The following is a 15,153-nucleotide window of genomic DNA, read 5'->3' on the forward strand; positions in this document are numbered from 1 at the left end:
AATGAAGAAAGCAAATCAACATTGAGGCATCACTGTCACAGTGACTAAGCATCAGTGATGCATGGGGGGAAGTCGTGGCCTAGTGGTTAGAGAGTTTAACTCCTAACCCTAAGGTTGTGGGTTCAAGTCTCAGCTGGGAATACCACGACTGAGGTGCCCTTGAGCAAGACACCGAACCCCCAACTGCTCCCTGGGCACCGCAGCATAAATGGCTGCCCACTGGTCCAGGTGTGTGTTCACGGATTGTGTGTGTGTTCACTGCTGTGTGTGTGCACTTTGGATGGGTTAAATGCAGAGCACGAATTCTGAGTATGGGTCACCATACTTGGCTGTATGTCACGTCACACGTCACACACTTTTACAAAATCACCATAAGTATGACAAGACCAATGACAGAATAACAGAAAACAGAGGAAGGAAAACTCATTAAAATGCAGTGGGTGAGTAACTAATATATGTTTGCTTCAGTTTTATATTTTGAGTACTTGATGAGCACAATATTGCACAAGAGTTGCCTCTGGACCGGGAGCTGCCGGACACTCGGGACCACAGGTGAGTTTCAGCGGTTTATGGAAACGCTCTGAAATTCAACATCCATCTTGATGCATTCATCTATTTCTGTAGATGCACTGGCCGTGAATACCCCCACAATCTGCCCACCCTCAGCATGGTGCTGATTTATCTGGATGAGGCTCTGTCTGTCATTCAAAGAGCCATTTGTAGCATCATCAGCAGAACTCCAGCCCACCTGCTCAAAGAGATCATACTGGTGGACGACCATAGCACAAATGGTTTGCTTCTCTAAAAATCCTTTTTGTTCACAAATGTTGTTCACAAAATGAGTTATTAATTCTGGATGTATCTCTTTCTGTAGAAGATCTGAAAACACAGCTACATGTTTACAAATGCTCCATCAACGAGAAGCACCCAGGCCTGGTAAAGATGGTGACCCATTCACAGCAGAGAGGACTTTCCCAGGCCAGAATGTCAGGGTGGAAGGCTGCCACTGGGGATGTGCTTACCATTTTGGATACCCACATTGAGGTCCAGGTCAAATTGTGTGAAACTGCTCAGCAAACATCAGTATTCGGCAGTAAACTAAATATTTGCTCAGCTAGATGGAATTTGTCCTCCACTTCAATTTTTTTTTAAAACAATTCCAATCACAATTGTTAGGTACGAGTGATCCATCCTGCTTCAATGACTACCGTCCAGGTGCACTTACTCCTATTCTCATGAAGTGCCTAGAATGGCTAGTCATGCACCACGTCAAGTCTGTTTGCATATTGGTCCAACCGCTCGACAGATGATGCGATCGCCACTACCCCCCACTCAGCACACATCTGGACAAAAAAGACTCATACGTCAGAATGCTGTTCATAGACTTCAGTTCAGCATTCAACACAATCATCCCTCAACAGCTCATTCACAAACTGGTCGAGCTGGGGCTCAACACTTCGCTGTGCAACTGCCTCTTGGACTTTCTGACTGAAAGACCTCAGGCAGTACGGGTCGGCAGCAACACATCCAGCAACATCACACTGAACACTGGGGCCCACCAAGGATGTGTGCTGAGCCCCCTCCTCTTCACTCAGCTAGCACACAACTGCACACGTCACACAACTCTAACCTCTTTATTAAGTTTGCGGATTACACAACTGTAGTGGGTCTCATTAGCAACAGAGATGAGACAAACTACATGAGCGAGGTGAGCCGCCTGGCCGGTTGGTGCATGATGTGCACCCCATGATGTGCACCTTCTACAGAGGCACCATCGAGAGCATTCTGATGGGCTGCATCACTGTGTGGTATGGCGCCTGCAACGCGTCCTGCCGCAAGTCACCTCAACGCATAGTGAGAGCAACTGAGAAGATCGTTGGTGTCTCCCTCCCCTCCCTCCAGGACATTTATGGAACCCGTGTCATCTGTAAAGCCCTCTGCATTGCAAGTGATCCCACACCCGTCACACAGCTTCTTCAGTCTGCTGCCATCAGGGAGGAGACTGCGGAGTCTCCAGGCCAGGACCAGCAGACTGAAGGCAGCTTCATTCATCAGAAGCTGAACTGCCTGCCGACCTTGCCCTCCCTCCCCTCTTTTTCCCCATGCACCACTGAACTCTGAACCTCAGTCCCCCCAGCTCCCACTAACACACTATGACCTGCACCAGACACTTTGTGCAGCATTGGTCTGCTCACTACCTCATTCAGCATTTAACTGACCTCATTCAACTACCTCTTCAGTCAGTTTAAATAAAGAACTGCTCTCTGAGATTTTTGAAAAAGTGAAAGTGAAAGTATCACTTTTATCAGACTGAATAAGCTCTTTTGCACTACGATTATATCTGCACTGTTTTTTTACTTCACTGGTTTGCACTCTATCTGCCATGTGCCTTGTTCTGCTTTACTTATCTTTTTTTACATGACCTTATTTGTATATTTGTATAGTAAAGCAATTTCAATTCTTTGTATGTATGTACTGTACATGTGGAAGAATTGACAATAAAGCAGATTTGACTTGAATTGACTTGACTTGATAAAATGTGAACAGTTTCTCAAGAATTCTCTCTCTTTTATGGCGGAGCCTCTGCTTGCACATTTCTAGTCTGACCTTACCTGAGCCCCTTACCTATTTGATAGAGTCAATTACTATGACTTGCATATGACAAAGTATTTCATCTGTGCTCATGGTTTTGACTGGGCTGTCTGGTGCATGTACGAGAGGTTCCCACGGAAGTCGTACTATCAAAATAATCTTTCTCAGCCAGGAAACTGTGTGTTGTGCAGTATTGTGTCTAAGATGTAAGTGACTCAATGTTAAATTCTTCTTGTTTCTTATTGGAAATCATGCTGTTCATCTGATGCTGCTAAATTCTATTAAGAGTGTAACTGGTGTATGCAAATTTCCAACGTTGTTATATTTTCTTTATTTTTCATATTCATTCATACAGTATATTCATTATGAGTAACAGATCCATCCTTTGCCTGTTCTCCAGGAGTCCCTCTGTGATGGGAATTCTTGTGGTTGATCGTCTCTTCTTCGGTGAGATTGGGACTCTGGATGGAGGGATGGAGGTGTACGGAGGAGAGAATGTTGAATTAGGAATACAGGTAAACCACATTCACATGCAAACATGTTGATCATTCTCCTACATATTATACTATATTTACATAGTAGCCATGGTAAACTATGTTGAGCTTTCATGTGTTTTGGTTCAGGTGTGGAAGTATAGAGATTGTACCCTGCTATAAAATTGCTCACATCAAGAGGGCACACAAACCCTACATGCCTGATCTTAGCAATGTAATGAAGAGAAATGCCCTCAGAGTGGCAGAAGTTTAGATGGATCAATACAAGAAAAATTTTCACATAGGCATATTCCAGTACAGGTATCATGAAAGAAATCCACTTTTATCATCTGTTGCACACATAAGCAGAGAAAGTGCTAGCAATTATTTCTTCTGTTGACATCAATTTAATGCTTTAACAGTCTGACTTAATATTTGTCTATCAAACGTTTGAGATGTGGATAGGGATATAGTTTGAACTGTGTCAGAGTTTTGTTTGTATAGCTGTTTGCTTATCATTAATCTAGTCAAACAACCAGTGCACCTGTTCTTGTCTTCTCCCACAGAACCATGGGATAGACATCAGCGATGTATTGAAGAGAAAGAGAATGAGAGAGAAGCGGAAATGCAAACCATTCAAATGGTATCTGGAAAATTTCGACTCTGAAGATCAGAAAATAATTGTTGTAATTGATCCCAGCTCAGGCAGATTTACAGAGATTTACTCATGTTCAGATACTAAAAGTTCAAAGCAGCACAAAAACCGGCATAAATCATGACCTAGAAAGTACTTTTAATGCCAAAATATAAATATCCCTGCATGCAAAACCTCCTTGTTCAGATACATTTATAGGATATATTTTTAGGGACACACTATACAGAACAGAGGCACTTAACACTGTCTGAAGATCAGTGCTGACCAGAAAGGAGAACATGAGGTTTTAATTCAGGAGTCGGATACAGTATGTAATTAAGGACTTGAAAAATGTAGGAGACTCATTTCATTTATGATATAAATGCTATGGAGAAACCTTCTGTTTAAGTGTAAGATTCCACATTAAACTGAGAAATGTCATGTGCTTAATTAGTTTATCTTCTCTTAGTTGGTTCTAGAACTGTTTATAATACAGCCCTGCAGCTTTTCTCCCACAAAATATGTAATTTTCTGTTGCTGTTTAGATGTTGATACTTTTCAATTTACTAAAATGCCCTGAATGGCAACTGTTATTGTTTGTACCAGTGGACAAATGTGGCTATTTTAAATCTGATGCTGAAATATGTTTAATCACCCATTATCAAAGGCAGTGACATCACTCTGACTAACCCTCAGCACATCTAATCGTTTCCACAAAGAGCATCCCCATCGCAGAAAGGGTGTATTGGTGGAGAAAAGGAACTGCACTGACCTGTCCCACATGAAGCAGATGTAACAATGAGGCCTGTACGTTGCATTCATCACCAGCCAATCCACACTCACCATAGCAGAGCTGTGGATATGAAGAGCAGCATCTGTAAGGCACAGAGACATTTTATTATCTGAAGGACAGATGTTTCCCAGATATACGAGGAGCCATTTTTTCCCCTTAGGCATTTCCCGTAGCAGTTTGAAAACAGGGCTTTTTTGCACGGTGTGCCTCACTTTGAAGAAGTGATTGGCAGGTGGGAAAGGGTGAAGTAGCCATTTCTTTCAGCTTCAGCTGGTGAAGGTGTAAATACAGCTGCTGTTCGGCTGCAGTGAGCTCCACTCTGCCCCCTACCTGCTGGGACATGTCCTGCTTCAGCACCAGCTCCCTCTGATGGGGATCTGGCACTGGATTACACTCTCTGATACACAGTAACATCAGGACAATCAGAGCTGCCATGCTTGAGAGACTCCTTATGCTTGTACAGAGTTCCTGAGGTAGTGAGAGAGTGATATTCCAATTCTTGTTAGTTTTTTTAATGGGATTTTTCTATAGCCAACTTATTTGAGGGTTTCACATTCATTAGCAAAGTTGTTTTGGTGTAATTTGCACCTACACTCAGCTTGGACGTTTCAGGTTGTCACATGATTGTAGTCATTCAAAGTCTAAACGTGTAGCTTGAAGTCTAAGCTTTATTATAGATTATGGGCTTGTATTTTAGCTAGAAGTGATGGTTTAATTTACCTTAATGATTAATTTATTATAAGCATGCAGTTTTTGTTTCAGAAGTCATTTAGTGATGGACTGGAGTGGTGTGGATTTTTGTGATGCTTTTATCAGCTGTCTGGACTCTCATTCTGATGGCACCCATTCACTCCAAGTGATGTAATGCTAAATTTCTCCAAATCAGTTCTGATGAAGAAACAAACTCATCTACATCTCTAATAGCCTGAGGGTGAGTGCATTTTCAACTAGTTTTCTTTTTGGGCAAACTACTCCTTTAAACTTGTAAATCAAGTCTACGCTTGTTTTCTTATTTACTGGAAAAAGGTTAAACATCAGGACAAGTCAGATAACATTATTTCATCATTTTTAGATCAGTTCTACTTCTGCAACAACTAATAGCAGTTGAGCTGTTTTCTAACAAATATTTTTGCAGTCATTCTGTAAAAAGCATTTGAAAGGATCTATTGGAAGATCACTTGGCACACCATTTAAATTTTGAAACTTTGAACAGAAATGTTATTAATATTTATTATATCCAAGTATTTTTACATGATAATCATAAAAAAAAATATTAGATCATTCAGCACAGATTTTGTTAGATCGATTTCCTTTTTATTTTAATAAGGTAGCTTAAACCCCAGCTTTTGCAATAATCAAAAAAATTTACATTCCTAACAACTTAATCTGGAGGAGTTCAGCAAACCTTACAAACATTATTGATTATTAATAATAAAGAACTCCATTCACATGCTAAAACTGACCTTACCTTCAAGTTTATTTTGCTCATTACTCTCTTTTTGTTCCCTGCTCTTCATCTTACATCCAGAGAACATGTATTTCAGCTGCTGTCTGTATGCATGTCTAGTGCTATGAATTTCCTCATTCTGCAGGACCAGCATGTTGAGAATATGATGACAATTTAGCATGTGACATACTGTGAAATCTCAAGTGACCCAGGAATAAAAGCCTTCTGCAAACCCTTCTCATTATGACATTCCCCAAATGACTGGCATTTACCTGCTGACAACACGAGACTCAGTAAGACAATGGGAGAAGATCTGTTTAGTTTTTTCTTTTCATTATATATAATTTTCACATCAATATAATCTTTGCAGCAATAACAGACACGATTGCTTGTGATATACAGGTCATGCTCTGCACCACAGGAAAGCAAATAAAATTTCAACGGAAACAATTAAACACGTTGTAATTTTCAAGTCTGTGAAAATGTGTGAGTTCGCAAACAATCGTGGAATTTCTACATCAGTTTAAGACTGAGCTCACTCAGGCGTTTCTGTAAACATAACCGTGTTATATTACAGCTTCATTCAGAATCAAACACATGAAATGTTACGGACCAAACTAAACATTATTTTGGTCCTTTTTACAGCAATAATGAATCACCACATACAGAACACACACATACACATGATATTTTCTTAAATACAGACAGACACGGGAATGGAGTCTTTAACATCAGAATAAAAATACAACATCAAACAATGGCGTTCTGCCGTGGTCTGGAGCGAGTGAGGATCAGTCCATGAACTTGCGGTTCTGGTTTGCACCAAATAGGGCAACTCGGATTTCTGGCATCATCTGAAAAGAATCGAAAATGAAATATCTATCGTATAATTGACACTGCTTCTTTTAATTGTAACCCTCTCGGCCCAGTTTCTGTACCTGTTGTGCTATGAGGTCCAGCCTGCTCTCCAGAGTGTTGGACACTTTGATCTTTCGATCAGCATTATACAGCTCGATACCACCAGAGCTTCACAAAAAAAACACACAGACTTTCATTTCATATATTCAAAAACCACAATTAAAGAAAAAACGATATTCAGGCTAATTTTGTAAACCAGATACTGAAACGGCAGATGCTCACATTTCTGGAGATAGGAAGTTCTCTTGGTCGATACGCACTTCAAGATGGTCCTTCACTGCTGCCTTGTAGATGGGAATGTTTTTCTGCACCGCAGCCTAATAAAACACACTTGTGCTTGGTTTATATCAAAGTAATCAGTTATTAAAAATTGCCAAAGTAATACACAACATTTTGCTGCAACAAGTTTTATTTTTAGAGTCATTGAGATACTATAATAGTTTTTATTAAAATTATGAATGTTTTATTTTAATTTTAATTTTATCTAAAGTTTAAAATTGTATTGTTTTTGTCATTTTATTTGTTTTTTTGTCATTTTTTATTATATTTCAGTTTTAGTTATTTTAGTTATCAAATTAAAATGTGTGTATGTGTGCGTAAATATATAAACTATAAAAGTGTATATATAATTATATAACTATATAAGAAGTTAACCTATATTTAAATTAGTATCACTAAGATACTATTACAGTTTTTTTTTATATTTTGCATTTTCTTTTTTATTTTAAAAGTTTTAGTAATTTTTCTGTGTTTTTGTACATTGTTTTAATGTGTCTATTTTTTATTTATTATATTTAAGTTTTAGTTATACTTATTTTAGAACATCAAGTTAAAGTAAATAAAATAAAAGTTTTATCTCGGTAGCTAGCTAAAATAAAGTTATAAAATACATAATCTAAATTATATAATACATCATATAATTTTAGATTGCTGAAGCAAGTGTTTTTTTGTTTGTTTGTTTCATTAATATGCTATCATATTTTTTATTAATATTTTTTATTTTCCATTTTGTTTTAATAATTTTGTGTGACTTTTGTTTTGAACATTTACAATTTTTATATCATCCTTTGTTATTTTAATACATTAAGCTAAGCTAAACTAAATGAAAATGAGTAATGTCTTGGCAACTAGCTGAATTGTTATGTTTTATTTCAGTTAACATTTATTTTATTTCAAGTAACACAAATGTTGTTGTTTTTTTTTTTTGAGGTTTTAATTTTAGGTTTGGTGGACTACAGACCTGCACTGTGCCCACGTCCTGTTTGCGGCAGCGGATGGTCACTTTGGGTTCCAGGAGCTGGTAAAAACCCTGAAACGAGAATATCAGAGCGTGTCCTGATGAGACTCACATACAGTCTTTGACAGACATGGTTTGCTATACTGTTTAACTATACAATCACTCACCTGCAGGACCAGTCCGTCCATCAGAGCAGCGTATCTGGATGGATCTCTGGCTACATTCGCTAGTCGCTGACGTGCATCGTTTAGCAAATCCTAAAAAAAAAAAAGAACACAAAATGGATACTGCAGCGAAAACAGATAACATAACCCCAATATTTATTTTAAGGCTAAATGTGCTACAAAAGAGAACAGAAACTAACCGAAATCATGTCATCACGGGCCTTCAGGACCTTCAGTCTGGCCTGGTTCATTAGGTTGGACATTTGACTGTGGACATGAAGCAACCATTTAAAACATCTGAACATTCATAAATGACTAAATGATCTGAAACTTTTTACTGCATGAAATAACTGGTTGAGTAACAAATTTTGAGGAAACTGGAATTTTCCACAGTAATGATTTGGGCATCTGGTTGTTTCAGTCAGAGGAAGTCACACTCACATTTTCTTCTGCTGTTCGATCTGTTTCTCCTTCTTCTCATAATACTCCATAATCTTCAGACGCTGAGTCTGAACCAGCCGGCCTTTCTCAATGTTGAACTCCTCCTCTGCCTGCAGGGGGAGTCACTTATCATCATCTCAGTTCTTATCAGTGGCCAGACACACAATTTCACACCATTTCCACTGTCACAGCCTCTTAAAGAAAGTCTTTAGATGTTTTAGTGGAATCATTTAAAGCTAGACTACTAAATTAAAAAAATTACCTTTGCATCAATCTCCTCTGCTTTTTCATTGGCCTCCTGCTCAATGAAAGCCATCATGTGCTTGATCTGGAAAGATATTGCAATCAAAAGAACAATAATTCATTATCTATCAGGGGAAAAAGCTTTAAAGGAACATGAAAAACAGAATTCTAACAGGATTACAATACTTAAAACCCACTTGTAAATGCAGGCACTTGCATATTTTTGTTTCCTAATTTTGTATAAAATACATTGTTAGACCCTTGTTGGTTGTTTCCTCAAAAAAATCATCTTAAATCTGTTTAAAGTTACAGTAGCAATGAGTTGCACGGTTGTGGCTCCATGTGGCACAAGAATGTGGAATGTGTCTGTCTAGTCTAGTGTGTGTGTGTTTAGTATGTTATTACTATGCAGAACGTCCTACATCTTAAATTTACGGCATCATCTGCATTCTAATTTTTTTCTTTTTTTTTGTCGTGAATACTTGATATTATTCATCACACAACCTTGGTGCATTTGTTTTTGAATGAAATGCACAATAATTTTATTTTATTCCTTTCTGATCCTTTATCCACATCTGCGTAATCATGTATACATTTTAAATTGTATATATATAAATTCACTATAATTATATAGACAGGTCTCGTGATTCAAGCGCGTGTCTAATGATTAAATGACGCACAACCTTGAAGGCCATACATGGTATTTTATGATCGATGCTCGTGCCAGGCTCGCCTAAAACAATGCATTTGTCAAATCACCGAGAGGTTAATCTTGCTACAGTGTTACGCAGTAATATAGAATAAATTATGCATTTGAACGCCTTTTCACCTGCTTCTGGACGTCGGCATCGCTGAGCGCCATGACTGCTGCTGTAAGAGGATTTTAAACTCCACCGACTGAAAGGGCTCGTTTCGCGGCGACGGAAAAGACGTCTGCGTGAAAAAATGGATTTCAAATATAATTTCGAAATGCCTACAGACGCACAAAAAATGTTATGAAAGGCAAGATCGTGACAATGTCTGAGTCGTGAAAATAGAATGGAAGGATCAGCTGATTCTGATGACACAGGCGTCACATGATGCGTGTTTCCTCACTGGGAGCCAATCAGATGTAGGCTTTTTGTTGCAGTTTATATGAGATGCGATAATTTTGAACCTGTTACAGGCGATAATAATAATGACAATATTACTAATAGTAATAACAAAATATAAAACTGTTTTAAAAAGGCTTGTGTAGTTTAAAATGATAAAGTAATAAACATAAACCTTAGGGTGCGTTCCAAATCGCGTACTGATGCACTATTCTATGACGTTTTGTAGTATAAATAGTGCGAGTAGTGTGTTCGCACTGAAAATTCCTAAAAGAAAAACTGCACTTGAAATACCCGGATGATGCACTTAACCGAAAAAAGTGTGGAATGTTGGACACTTCATGCACTCAGCTGTCGCAGCTTTAATTGCTCTAAGCCTAACTAACAAAAAATTAGAAACAATTTTTTAAAATAAAATAAATCTACGCCATATCCAATTATCTAATCCAACAAAAGAATTAATAAAATAAGTTGGACTCAAGTTTGGTCATTACCTCAAAAATTCCTCCTTACAAATAAGGTTAAGGAAACATCATATAAATTAATTCATAGACTTTATCTAACAAAAGAATTCCTTCAAAATGTTTACATTGATATTGATTTAAAATGCTCTTTTTGTGAATACTCCACTGAAACAATTTCTCAGTTGTTTTGGTCCTGTCAATATACCCAGCGTTTTTGGAATAATGTGGAGGTCTTCATTGCTGATAATATTTTAAAAACAAGAGATTAAAATGTATGTAGATGTGATGTCAAAATATAAAAATAGTAAAGCAATTAAAACGATTAATATATGCACGTCCTTTAACATTTTCACATAATAATAAACAAATAAATAATAATAAATAATGGTGCTGACCTGCAAAGTATAATTTTTTTGTATTCAAATTGCATTGTAATATCCTATGGAAATTTAAATATATGTATAATATATATTTGTCTGTAAAATGATGCTTATGTACCCTCTCTTCTTTTTTTAAAATTTATTTAATTTTTTCTTGTTCTTTCTTGTTGAGGCATGTGAATGTTTTGTTATATATTGAGATATGGCACCCCAAAGTAGGCACTGTACATGCTACTTGTAGACAATGAAGTATTAAAAAAAGCTTTAATTGCGCCGTGAAGGGGGAGGGGCTAAAATAACCTTTCACAAATTCATACACTACATGGTTGAGTATAAGTGCATAGGGTATAGTGCGTCATTTGGGACGCAGCTTGGGTTGTGCCATATTTAAGTTTAAAAAATGAGGCTGTGAGGGATTTAAGTACAGTGCGTTTAATGGATTGCACTGTTGTTTAGCAACATACTGATTGTTCAGTTGATCAAATGTCATTCCAAAAAACTTTAAGTAGACCAAAACTCCATAAAACAGTTTTGAATGTTGTGAGATGTACAAATTACGTAGCTACCTCGGACGTTTATACAAGTGCCCAAGCAACATTGCTCAAAAAAGTTGCCCAGCAAAATTTTTAAAAAGTTTCTCAGTAAATCATCAGCCTATGTCCACTTCACAAACTTGCTTTCATCCGTGGTTTATTTCTGGCGTCTGTTGATTAAGATGAACACAAACACTACTCTGGCACATATAATCATTGTGAACATTTAAATGGTGGAAAAATGGGGGAAAGAGGAGATATTGACCTTAATCACAAAGTGGACGCCAACTTTGTTAAACAAACACATGTCAAGCAAACTGGAATCAAATTCAAACAGATCGATGTGTCATGACCCTCATTATAGAACAGAACAAAGGTGGACCGATGGGAGTTTTTCTGCATGAGTTGGACAGATGTAATTGGATAGAGGTGGGATTTTAGGGGGCAGGGAAGTGCTAGACTGCATTCTGTTGCTCCAGTGACCCTCCTCTGTATTTATTCAAGCCTCCAGTCTGACTAAACCTTGCCCTCAGAGAAGGTGAGATCTGTTTTCAATGGTTGCTTTTGCAGAATATCACTCATTTAGCCTGGCATGTGGAGTTAAGACTGTTTGTATTCTGTGTGTAGACTTTTGTCTGTAACAGAAGGGTATTACTGTTTTCCAGTCTTAAAAATATGCTGTTTCAATTTCTTGTATGGGTAATATGCTTGGACAGTTTGTTTTAATTTCAAATGATACTCCCTTTCATAAAATCTGCAGTGCTGTGAGGTGCCATACGCATGTTTTCTATAACAGTAGTCATATAGTGGAATCTGTCAGTCTGTCACGCATGTATTTCTTGCTCATCTGATCCCTTTAAGCACTTTGCACGTTTTCACTGTGATGTGACTGAAGCGGTGCTGGTACAAATAATAACTTCTGTTACTCCCATGTTCTGTACTTCATTAATGTGTCTGGACATGATCATTTGTATAATCATAGAGTTTTCTGACAAATTACATTTGGTCATAAAAGAGTAAGTATGAATGTGTCCATTTTGTTTTCTTTCTCCCCAAAAATCTAAATTGCATTGTAGTACTTGTTTTATTGTCTTCAGTTTATGCTGACTTTAATAAAAGGACAGGATAATTATTCTTAATTTAATTTTTAAAGAATTCTTCACTTTCTTACTTAAGCACTGTTTCCATCATATTTTGTACTTCATTACCATGATTTGGCACTAAAATAAAAGAAAGACAGTAATGAATCTTTAGAAACCAAATCAGCAGGAGATTTATGAGTTTAGGATTTGTAACTTTGACAGATTAAATTAAATCTAGTCATAAAAGAGTAAGTTTAGATATGTCCATTTTGTGTAAGAGCTACATGACCTGAACCATGATCCTGTCATGTCATGTGAAATCTCATGTCTGAGATTCTCTGTTCAGCAGACGGAGATATACTTGATGGTTGCAGCCAGTCAGATATGAGCTTAATGGCCTATACATAGATGATGATGCTATATTAGGATGTTTGTAAATCTTTGTAATTTGTCTTGGACACACTCAGATTTCAAAGTCCCACATTTTTTTCTCACTGAATATTATTTCAATTTGGTTTGGTCTCTTCCCTACAGTTATTTATGAACAAATAGATATAAAAAATATAAGAAGTTAAAAATGTTACATAAATGTTACCCTTTCTAAATATATTAAAAGATACTGGTAATGAGAAAAAAATATTCTCTGAGAATGACTGAATTATTATTATTTTTATTTTATTTTGTACCTATGTACATATCACTCAGGAAAAAAAATCTAAATTTACTTAAACACTTTTAATATAATTTTTCTTTATTAAAACACAAACTCTCAGCTTCAATATATTGTTAATTTATTTATTTTTATGGTAATTTTTTTTTACATAAATGCAAATTTTAAGGTAAACTTGAAACTCGATTGTCATGTTTTTTTTATTACAAAATGATTATACTATAACTAACTACTATGCTATAATTCTTATGTCTGTCTATATGATGGGCACACTTTTTACCTTGTATAACCTGCTTTTGGTTTTTATTCTTATTGTTGTTGTTGTTTTTATTTATTTTTTTTGATTGTTGTTGCAGTCGTTTCATAGTTCAAATCACTGAAGTAAAATGGGTTGTCAATGGCTTTTTATATTTTTGAATTTGTTCTTTAACGTCAACTTACGTTTAACTAAACTTAAGCTGTAAAATACATTTTTACATTCTCACAGTGCTCATACTATGTTAAATAAACAGTGACACAATGCACTTACAGTACATGACTGAATGAATTTTGTCTCTCATCTTAAGGACTCCCTGAACCTTAAAAATTAGTCAGTTTACAGAGGAGTAAAAGGATCGTCCATCAAGTCTGATGACAGGCAGTTTGTGGGGCCCAACTCTCGTCAGGATCAAACCTCAAGCCTGGAGGAGAGCAGCAGTGGGTCTGAGTCCTGGGCATCTGTTAGCGACATGGAGCCAGAGCTTGTAAGTCTAGAGACCAGTGAGATGCTCCTAGTTCAAGAGGACCACAGTGAGAACCACTCCTCCACCTCTGACATCATCCACCTAGAGGTGGATCTCCATCAGAGGGCGGAGTCAGATGAGAGGGAGGAGCTTCAGAGCATTGTGCTGAGCATGATTGGCAGTGAGAAGGAGCTGGAAGAGATTGGAGAAGGTCCTGCAGACTCAGATCTCAAGCCTCCAGAGACTGTGGAGCTCCTGATGTGTGTGGAGGAGCCAGCTGTGGAGGAAACTGAGGCAGAGATGGATTTAGAGCCAGTTTTCACTCACACTCCTCTTCTGTCTGAGCCTTTAGATTTTACGCTGGCTTCGGTTCCCATACCTGAAATCATCTCACAGGTTTTAGATAATTTCCCACTCTCTACAGTCACAGACCCAGAGGAACCTCATGCCTCTGAATCAGGCTCAATTAATGCACCTAGTGTGTCAGCGTCATCTTCAGAAGAGGTTGTTCCGAAGGCAGACCCGCTTTCAGCCCCACCTTTTGAACTCCCTGTGCTGCTGGTTGGTGGCGCCGCCCTGGTGGCGGTAGTGGGAATACTTACAATGACCTTGATTAGAAAGTAGCTGGACTGTAGATCTCCTTAATTGTTTCAAAATTGTAGAACAATTCGACAAATTGTATTACTAATTTTTTTGTGATATAAAAAAATAGAAGGTTATTAAATATTGTCACTTGTCTTATTTTGTATATTTACACACATACACACACACAGACTAAACACAATCTGAGAGTCTGGATCATATTTAACCCCAAAATTCTAAAGAAAAAATAAATTGTGGTATGTGTTATACAGTCTTCCGTTTATTTCGATTTTAATTAAAAATAATTATCTGGACTATAAAAAAAGTGACAGAATCATTTTCAGTATTACATTACAAAAAAAAAGGCTAATTTTTCTTTTTAAAATATTCTTCAAATTAATGAATTAATTTGTTTATTTATTAATTAATATTTTGGGTGACGTTTAATAAATAAAAAACAATCAATAGTAATCAAAAAGGTTGTAATTTTCAGGTATTAATGTATAGTTGTTAATTTGTTTTGTTTTAGTACACATATAGGTTTTATTGTTTGTTTGTGTTTATATAAAGCCAACTTACTGATCTACTATTTAAACTTACTTTGAGAAAGCCAACTTACTGATCTACTATTTAAACTTATTAAGTTGGCTTGAGAAAGCCAACTTACTGATCTACTATTTAAACTTA

The 15,153-nt window shown here is 36.9% G+C and overlaps 2 protein-coding genes and 1 pseudogene across 2 annotated transcripts; 2 read left to right on the plus strand and 1 right to left on the minus strand.

The window, feature by feature from the left end:
* The first annotated feature begins 431 nt into the window (after positions 1 to 431).
* Positions 432 to 4,006, plus strand: LOC109063800 (annotated as a pseudogene).
* A 2,235-nt stretch (positions 4,007 to 6,241) lies between these two features.
* LOC109065813 (V-type proton ATPase subunit E 1-like) lies at positions 6,242 to 10,024 on the minus strand. Its single transcript, XM_019082817.2, has 9 exons — positions 9,772 to 10,024; positions 8,962 to 9,027; positions 8,700 to 8,809; positions 8,459 to 8,525; positions 8,262 to 8,351; positions 8,098 to 8,166; positions 7,080 to 7,174; positions 6,878 to 6,965; positions 6,242 to 6,793 (listed from the first exon to the last, which is right to left on the minus strand). The coding sequence occupies exons 1-9, from the start codon at positions 9,802 to 9,804 to the stop codon at positions 6,731 to 6,733; spliced, it is 681 nt and encodes a 226-aa protein (XP_018938362.1). The 5' UTR covers positions 9,805 to 10,024; the 3' UTR covers positions 6,242 to 6,730.
* A 1,736-nt stretch (positions 10,025 to 11,760) lies between these two features.
* LOC109065822 (bcl-2-like protein 13) lies at positions 11,761 to 14,622 on the plus strand. The gene is made up of 2 exons (XM_019082828.2): positions 11,761 to 11,948; positions 13,729 to 14,622. Exon 2 carries the CDS (start codon positions 13,891 to 13,893, stop codon positions 14,506 to 14,508), a length of 618 nt encoding a protein of 205 aa, XP_018938373.1. The 5' UTR covers positions 11,761 to 11,948; positions 13,729 to 13,890; the 3' UTR covers positions 14,509 to 14,622.
* Positions 14,623 to 15,153: the final 531 nt, after the last annotated feature.

Source organism: Cyprinus carpio, chromosome A4 (genome assembly GCF_018340385.1).
Source record: "Cyprinus carpio isolate SPL01 chromosome A4, ASM1834038v1, whole genome shotgun sequence".
NCBI lineage: Eukaryota > Metazoa > Chordata > Actinopteri > Cypriniformes > Cyprinidae > Cyprinus > Cyprinus carpio.

Coding starts and splice junctions, on each gene's coding strand:
- LOC109065813 (XM_019082817.2), bottom strand. CDS start 9,804: ATGGCGCTCAGCGATGCCGACGTCCAGAAGCAG. Junction 8,810..8,961: donor CAGAGGAGATTGATGCAAAG/GTAATTTTTTTA, acceptor CTCCCCCTGCAG/GCAGAGGAGGAGTTCAACAT. Junction 8,352..8,458: donor CCCGTGATGACATGATTTCG/GTTAGTTTCTGT, acceptor TTTTTTTTTTAG/GATTTGCTAAACGATGCACG.
- LOC109065822 (XM_019082828.2), top strand. CDS start 13,891: ATGGAGCCAGAGCTTGTAAGTCTAGAGACCAGTGAGATGCTCCTAGTT.